At 52.0% G+C, this 8,317-nt stretch overlaps 1 protein-coding gene across 1 annotated transcript; it reads right to left on the bottom strand.

Annotated features, from left to right (window-relative positions):
* Positions 1-479: 479 nt before the first annotated feature.
* METTL27 (methyltransferase like 27) lies at positions 480-5,583 on the bottom strand. Its single transcript, XM_061152282.1, is given in 7 exon segments — positions 480-745; positions 747-876; positions 3,027-3,119; positions 3,474-3,609; positions 3,822-3,950; positions 4,473-4,593; positions 4,893-5,583. Coding segments are annotated over 6 exon segments (810 nt in total). The 5' UTR covers positions 4,590-4,593; positions 4,893-5,583; the 3' UTR covers positions 480-540.
* Between the last annotated feature and the right edge of the window lie 2,734 nt (positions 5,584-8,317).

The raw sequence follows: 8,317 nt of genomic DNA, 5'->3' as shown, positions 1-8,317 counted from the left end.
TGGAATGTCTTTTTTCCCTCCTCCACCCTCTGAACCCTGTTAGTCCTGAAGGCCCAGCTCCACGCCTCCTGCTCCGTGAAGCCTTCCCGTGGCTCCTGTGTGGAGGAGTTATCATCAGCCCTGGGCACATCCCCACCAGTGCTGGTGCTGACTAGTCACCCAGGCCCTTTCACCTGCTGGGCTCTGGGGCAGCCTCCAAGCGACGCCCTGAGATTCTCTGCTCCGCATTCCAATCCCTTTAGAGATGAGGAAACCGAACCCAGGACACGTGAAAGTGTTTGGCCAGATGTGTGAGCACGGGTTCCTGATCTGCGGGTTAGAGGGAGAGGGCCCTCCACCCTGGGAGGAGTCGCGGAGTCGCATCTGTGGCCCTAGCATGCCAAGGCCCAGGGACAGCCGGGGGTGGCGGCCCTCTTTGTCCTGTTTCTTCCCTCTGTCTCCGGATGAGAAAACCATGGCACCAGAGTTCTGATGTCCACTTTGGGTCTCATTTAATAGGCACAACTCTCCTGGGGGCAGGGGTGACTCACTGGCTTCATTTTACAGGCAAAGCAGAGGAGGCCCGAGGTTGGGCCTGGCTGAGGCCACAGGAGGGTCGGAGGCCAGCTGGGGCCTAGGCACCAGGCCTCCCTCCCGCAGCCTGGGCTGCCGCCTGCTTCCGGTACAGGTAGATGATGCCAGAGATGAAGCCGTCGCTGTCGGAGGTGCCAGGCCCCACCTCGAGCTCGGAGGTGGCCAGTTCCCACCGGTCTACAGGCCGGGCCACCAGGCGTTCCCATGCCCCAGCCTGCTCCAGCCTGTCCAGGGTGGCCTCCAGCGCCTCTTTGTATCGAAGGTTGGATGGGTTGGTCCTGGTGGTCAGACAAACCAGCCCACCTGGGGAGGGGCGGGAGAGGAGCAGGTGAGTGGGGGGACAGGGAAGTTGGGCCCCTTCCCACTCACATCCTCACAGGCGGAAGTCCTCCCAGCTTTGAACCCGGGCCAGCTGTTTCCCATCTCCAAGCCTCTGGGGCTCACTGACCCCTCCCCCAGGCATATAGCCTCTGCTCCTCCAGCTTGATGGCCTCCTATGCACCCTTCAAGGCTCAAGCATCCTTTCCGCTGGGAATTCTTGGCTGAATCCCCTTGACAGAGGGGGCTACCTTCTCCCTGCTCACCCAGTCTGTCTGCTGGAGGGTGTGGCTGGGTCTGAACGCTAATGGGCTTTTGACCTAGAGCAAGTCCCTTCACCTCTTGACCTCTCAGTTTCCCAGCTTGCAACGCGAGGAAGATTACCCTGTCTCACAGGAAGCCCAGCACACTCAGTAAACGCTGGCTGAATGAATGAGTGACCTCGTCCCTCCAGGTCTTCTCTAGGCACCTACTGTGTGCCCAGCACGGGCTCAGATATACTCAGAAGAGACAGGGGTCTGGAAGGCTTCCTGGAGGAGGAGGTAAGGAGAAGCAGGGTGCTACTGGGGGCGGGGGGGGGGGGGGCGGGGCTTTGTAGAGGAAAAGCTCCGAAGCAGGAGAGCCTATGACCTGTGGGCAGGCAGACTGGCCAGCTGAGGGGTCTGGCAAGCCCAGGCTGGGCGAGGTGGCCTGGTCTCCTTACTGATTCAGGTGATGGAAGTTTCCTGTCCCTCTGAGCCTGATCACTACCTCTCTCTCTGACCCCAACACAATGTCCTTGCATCCATCAGCCTCTGTGGTTCCCTGAGGGTGAAGCCTGTCCGGACCTGCCCTGACTTAACCACAGCCCCTGCTGGGCCCTGAGGGCAGTGAAGCGGGGCAGGAGTAGATGAGGTCTTGCCAGGATGGGGCACCTTCAGGGCTTCCAGATCCTGTGCTTCGACCGGGTCTGAACCTCACAGTCCTCATACTTCACCACTCTCCTTTCTGCCTGGGACTTCGCTTAGACTGTGAGCCTGCGTGTCACCCCCACATGCCAGAAGTGGGAGATGCCTCGCTTCCCTGAATTCTTGGAGGACTGAACACCCACATTCCTGGGGCCCACCTCCGGCCTGGTCTTTTTCCCCTGGCCCCTTCCCAGGGTGTGTGGGGTGCGTGTATACCTTCTCCCCAGTCCAGAGGCTCCCATGGGGTAAGGCACACAGTAGGAACACAGTAACCACAATCCCCACCTGCACACCAGCCCCGTGTGTGGAGTTTATAGAAAAGTGCTTATATCAATCAGCTCCATTTCACAGATAAGGAAACTGGGGCTGCGAAAGTGAAAGACACTCCTCTAATGGCTGGCCCTGAGTTAGTGGGGAAGCTGGAAGATGAGGGAATTGAACTGAGCCCCTACTATGTGCCAGGATTGAAATACAGGCCTTATAGACACTGAGTGAGCAAGTGAAAGTCATTCAGTCGTGTCCAACTCGTTGCGATTCCATGGACTATAGCTTGCCAAGCTCCTCTGTCCATGGAATTCTCCAGGCAAGAATACTGGAGTAGGTAGGTAGTTATTCCCTTCTCCAGGGGATTGTCCCGACCCAGGGATCAAACCCAGGTCTCCCGCATTGCAGGCAGATTCTTTTATCTCAGTTTGAGCCACCAGGGAAGCCCTGATAGACACTGCTGCTGCTGCTGCTGCTAAGTCACTTCAGTCGTGTCCGACTCTGTGCGACCCCATAGACGGCAGCCCACCAGGCTCCCCCGTCCCTGGGATTCTCCAGGCAAGAACACTGGAGTGGGTTGCCATTTCCTTCGCCAACTGATAGACACTACTTCACCCAATTCTCACTGCAACACTTGTGGGGAAGGGACTGTGCCACTCTGCTTATTGGTGAGGATACAGAGGCCAGAAAGGAGTGGAGCTGTTTCCAGTTTCCCAGTGGCTGAGAGGCAAGCTGACTACCTGGGTCTGTTGATGGTGGCAGCTGAGGCCGAGCCTGGGCTGGAAGCTGGTGGCTGAGATGCTAGACTGTGTGACCCCATGCACACCCCACACCTCGCTTGGCCTGAGGGGTTCTGAGGCTTGTGTCTGTGCATGTGGAGAAGGGAAGGTGTGCGTGGGTGTGGTTGGACGGGCTGCTTCTCACCTGACTTGGTAACTCGCAGGAGCTCAGGTATCGCGCTGCAGGGCACCTGGCCGTCACTGAGGGCACCCACCATCAGCACCGCGTCGAAGGTCCCTGTGTGGGGGTGCGGATATGGTGTGGTGGTTTGTCTTCAGTGTGGCCTCAGACCACCCTGGAGGACGGTGTTCATGGTGGGGACTGGGGAGGGACCAGGCCTGCTGCTGGGGTCTGCAGGACCATGATCCCCTGGGCCATATGGCAGCTGTGGCCCAGTCCTGGACTGAGATCAGGTCATGGGATGGAGGTTTCAGAGAAAGCATCTCAGTGAGAGATTGAGGGGCTCGGAGTGTGTGTGTCGGGGGGTGGGGGGGCTTGGGGAGGGCTAGGCAAGGGGGATGGCATCTTGGCAAAAGGAAGGGGCTCTGTCAGAGCATGGGCGTTGGGCTGTCAAGGCGGGAGGGGAAGTACCTTCTGCGCTGGGTAGTGGCTCCCGGCCCAGGGTGCAGAGGCTGAGGCACTGGTAGAGGCCGCGGGCCCGGGCCTGATCCAACATCCCTGGGCTTCCATCCACCCCATGCAGCTGGCGGAAGCCCCGAGCCTGCAGCTGGGGTGGGGGGACTCACTCACAGTTCCCACCTGCCACCCCCCAGGTGGGTCCCCGCACCTCGGGGAGGACAGTGGGCCCCACGGTGGATGTGGTCCCAGTGTCTGGAAACAGTGAGTCTGAGCAGGCGAGCGGGGATCTGGGACTGGGGTAGCAGGAATTTTGAGCAAGTAGGGGCTGACGGGAGGGTAGGGGGTCTGGGGTGGCCTCACCTCTGCAGCCACAAGGCCAGTACCACAGGCCACATCCAGGATCAGGGCAGCGTGGGGTGGACCCGGAAGGGCTTGGGTGAGGCAGTCGACTGCGAGGCGCGGAGCGCAGTACTGCAGGGCAGCCACATCCTGGGGACAGAATGCTGAGCCAACCGCCACCCCACGCTCCGGCATTTAGGGGCCCTTCTTGTGGGGTAGAGCCAGCCAAGCCAAGCTGTATGTGTGTGCTGGGGGCCCAGGATCTGGTGGAACTACAGTGAGGGGAGACCCAGGTGTGAGGTGCTTTCCTCTGCCAACGGGCCTTTTCTGTGGGCCTTGGCATCGCTCTCTGCTTAGTTCATTGTGACCCCTCACAGCACCTCTTCCAGGCAGCTCCTCTGCTTGGACTCCTCTACCTGGGTGAGGAGGTCTTGGCCCCCAGTCTCTAGGGGCTGCCAATCTGGAAGAGGGTCAGAGGGCAGGGCCACTGTGGTTGGGCTGAAGAAGAGTTGGATGGAGAGCAGACAGGACTGGAGGTTGCACCCAGGTCTTACTTCACTCTCACATTCATCTCCCTGGGATGATGCTAGGCTTACTATTCCGGCTTTACAGACAGGAAAATTGAGGCCAGGTGAATGGAGGAGGGCAGAGGTGAGGACCTGGCCTGTTTACCTGGTCATAGTTCGGAGCCCATTGGTCATAGAAGTGAAGCTTGCGGGCCAGATCAGTGATGCCATGCGAAGCTCCAACCAGCGCACGCACCTCGGACAGGCTCCTGCCCTCCGCCATCCTGCTGCGGGGACATGGCCCACCTCAAGCTCTAACCCCCTCCCACCCTCGTGCGGAGCAGAGGAGGCTGTCAGGACGCGGCCTCTGTGCCCCTCTGCCCGGGTAACAATGCAATCCCATTTCACAGGAGGGAACCCTGAGCACAGAGAGTGCGAGGCTGGACACCTGGGGGCTCAGGGCTGCGGAAGGGGTGTTTCCCGCGGTGAGGGGCAGGGGGAGGACCTGCCCTCGTCTCCCAATCGGCCTTGGTGAGAGGGATTCCAGGGTAGAAGGGCCCTTAAGACCTAGGTGGTCAGAACTCACCGCCAATCTGACCCGCCGGGGAGGTGGGTGGGCTCCGGAACTCTGGGCGGGGCCTCTACTGAGAGCCTGGCCCCGCCCCCATCTCGCTCAATGATTGGTTTTCCGCTAAAAGAAAATGCCCAATCAGAGCAAAGCACTGGCAACCCGTCCCTCCACCACCAACCAATGAATTCAAAGTTCTTGGGAACGCCTTCAGCCTGGAAAGATCCCAGAATCTTCAGAGACGCTTTGAAAGGTATCCCGGTGGAGGAATATTTCTTTTTCCTCCACGCTCCTGATGTCCCTTATGCTTCCCCAAAGCATCAGCTTTTAGGCAGTAGGAGCCTTAGAATTCCAGCGGGACAAAGAGGGACGTAGGATCAGCCTTCATTTTTAGAATAGTCACCAAGATCCATGAGAGGCTGCCCAGTAGAACTGATGATGGCATTGTTTTATAATACACGCTGTTCAAATGACTGTTGAGCACTTAAAATGTGTCTAGCGCTGCTGAAGCCAAACAACTCAGATTGGGACTCGAGCCCAGTTGTGCTTCAGATGGGACATGAACCCACAATCTCTGGCTATGGAGCAGGCTCCAAGCACCAGAGAAGACTGAGTCTGTAGATGGAGGAATCTGGGCCCTAGATTGTGTGGGGCAGTGCCCTCTCTACCAACCTGCATTGCACTGTAACGTGAAAAATAAATAAATAAATAAATGAAAGAAATGGCAACCCACTCAAGTATTCTTGCCTGGGAAATCCCATGGACAGAGGAGCCTGGCAAGCTACAGTCCAAGGGGTCACAGGAGTTGGACATGACTTAGTGACTAAACAATAATAATATACATATGCTCTTTTTCATATGCTTTTTCATTATAGTTCACCAAAGGATATTAAATATAGTTCCCTGTGCTTTACAGTAAGACCTTGTTGTTCATCCATTCTATATAGAATAGATTGCATCTGCAAATCCCAACCTCTGCCTTGGCAACCACAAGTCTGTTCTGCATGTCTATTTCTGTTTTGTAGATAAGTTCATTGATATCATATTTTAGATTCCACATACAAGTGATGTCGTATGGTATTTGTCTTTCCCTAATGAAACAGAAGGGAAAGGGGGCAGGGCACAACTTTTAAAAGAATGACATAGCCATTGAGGGTATGACAAACTGGTTAGAACCCACTAGGTCTAAGATGGCAGAAGATTCAACTTCAGCAGACCTTGAGGCTCATTCCACGCTCATTGTAATTCATTGTTGTTCAGTTGCTCAGTTGTGTCCAACTCTTTGTGACCCCGTAGACTGCAGCACACCAGGCTTTCCTATCCTTCACCATCTCCCGGAGTTTGCTCCAACTCACGTCCATTGAGTCGGTGATGCCATCCAACCACCTCATCCTCAAACCCAGTGTGCCTCACAGGGGACTTGAACCCAGCTGTGCTTCAGATAGGACATGAACCCACAATGATTTGTGTAATCCATTAGCATACACTATATGACACACCCATCAGTGAGATGACAGGTCTGAGGCTGACCATAAAAGGCCAAAAATTGACAGTGGCCCGATTCCTGGAAATCTCCTCCCCTTATCCAAATAGTTGGAATAATCTTCCCACTGTTTAGCCTATGAAGTTACCTAGCCCATAAAAACTAACCACCCCATGTGTCAGGGCCTCTTGCCTTCGGAAATGGCAAACACTCTGTGGAGTGTGTTTCTCTCTAAATGTTGGGTTGGCCAGAAGGTTTGTTCATTTTTTTCCGGAATAGTGCTTAGTTGTCTTTAACGTCATATGAAACAGTTTTGTTAGACTGTGACAGCTGCTGTATCAGTGTGTATTAAAAAAACATCAAAATTGGTGAATTTTTGGGTAGCCATTTTAATATTGAAGATGGAAGAAAAAAGTCACGTTTTCTTCATATAATGCTTTATTATTTCAAGAAGTGTAAAAATACAATTGACATACAAAAAAAAAAAAAAAAGATTTATGCAGTGTATGGAGAAGATGTTGTGACCAATCAAACGTGTCAAAAGTGATGGTGAAGTTTCGTGTTAGAGATTTTTTTTTGCTGGGTGATGCTCCACAGTCAGGTAGACTGGTTTAAGTTAATAGCAATCAGCTGAGATATTGAGAACAATCAACATTATACCATATGGGAGATAGCCAACATACTCAAAATATCCAAATTAAGCTTTGAAAATCATTTGTACCAGCTTGGTTATGTTAATCACTTAGATGTTTGGGTTCCACATAAGTTGCTTGAAAGAAAAATACTTTCTTGACCATATTTCCACATGTGATTCTCTACTGAAACATAATGAAAACCTTCTGTTTTTAAAGCAAATTATGATGGGCAATGAAAAGTGGATACTGTATAATAATGTGGATGGAAGAGATTGTGGAGCAAGTGAAATGAACCACCACCAACCATACCAAAGCCCAGTCTTCATTCAAAGAAGGGGATGAAGTATATATGTTGGGATTGGAAGGGAGCTCCTTCTGGAAAAATCAAGTGATTACTTTCAACAAGTACTGCTCTCAGACCGATTGAAAGCAGCACTCAGTGAAAAACATTCCGAATTAGTCAACAGAAAACGTAATCTTCCATTAGGATAAGGCAAGACCACATGTTTCTTTGATGACCAGGCAAAAACCATTACATTTTGGCTGGTTAGTTCTGATTCATCTGCCATATTTGCCAAACATTGCACCTTTGGATGTCCATTTATTTTAGTCTTTACAAAATTATCTTAAAATTTTTTAAAAGTCTTTATTGAATTTGTTACAATATATACAATATATATATATATTTTTTGTCATGAGACATGTAGGATCTTAGCTCCTCAGCCAGGATTGAACCCGCAGCCCCTACACTGGAAAGCAAAGTCTTAACCACTGGACCACCAGGGAAGCCCCTACAAAATTCTGTTAATGGAAAAAATTTCAATTCCCTGGAAGACTGTAAGAGTAACCTGGAACAGTTTTTTTTTCTCAAAAAGATAAAAAAGTTTTGGGAAGATGAAATGATGTAGTTGCTGAAAAATGACAGAAGGTTGTGGAACAAAATGGTGAATACATTGTTCAATAAAACTCTTGGTGAAAACAAAAAATATGTCATTTATTTTTATTTAAAAAACAGAAGGTACTTTTTGGTCAGCCCAATAAATTCACTTCTTACCTATCACTTTGTCTCTCCCTGAATTCTTTCTGCAATTAGACATAAAGAACCTGAGCTTTATTAGGTCCTGAGACCAGGAGTGTGAACTCAACTAAAAGACAATGGTTTCTGGCTGAGTTTGAGTCCTGGGATGTGGATTTAAACCCCAATCTGAGGAGCAAGGTTTTATTAAGACTCAGAAAGAAACTTGGGGACTGCGCTGGTGATCCAGTGGTTAAGACATCGTTTCCACAGCAGGGACACAGATTTGATCTCTGGTTGGGAAACTAAG

This window comes from Dama dama, chromosome 10 (genome assembly GCF_033118175.1).
Source record: "Dama dama isolate Ldn47 chromosome 10, ASM3311817v1, whole genome shotgun sequence".
In the NCBI taxonomy this organism is placed as follows: domain Eukaryota; kingdom Metazoa; phylum Chordata; class Mammalia; order Artiodactyla; family Cervidae; genus Dama; species Dama dama.
The sequence above is the reverse complement of the archived record's forward strand: the minus strand, read 5'-3'. Positions and strand labels throughout refer to the sequence as shown.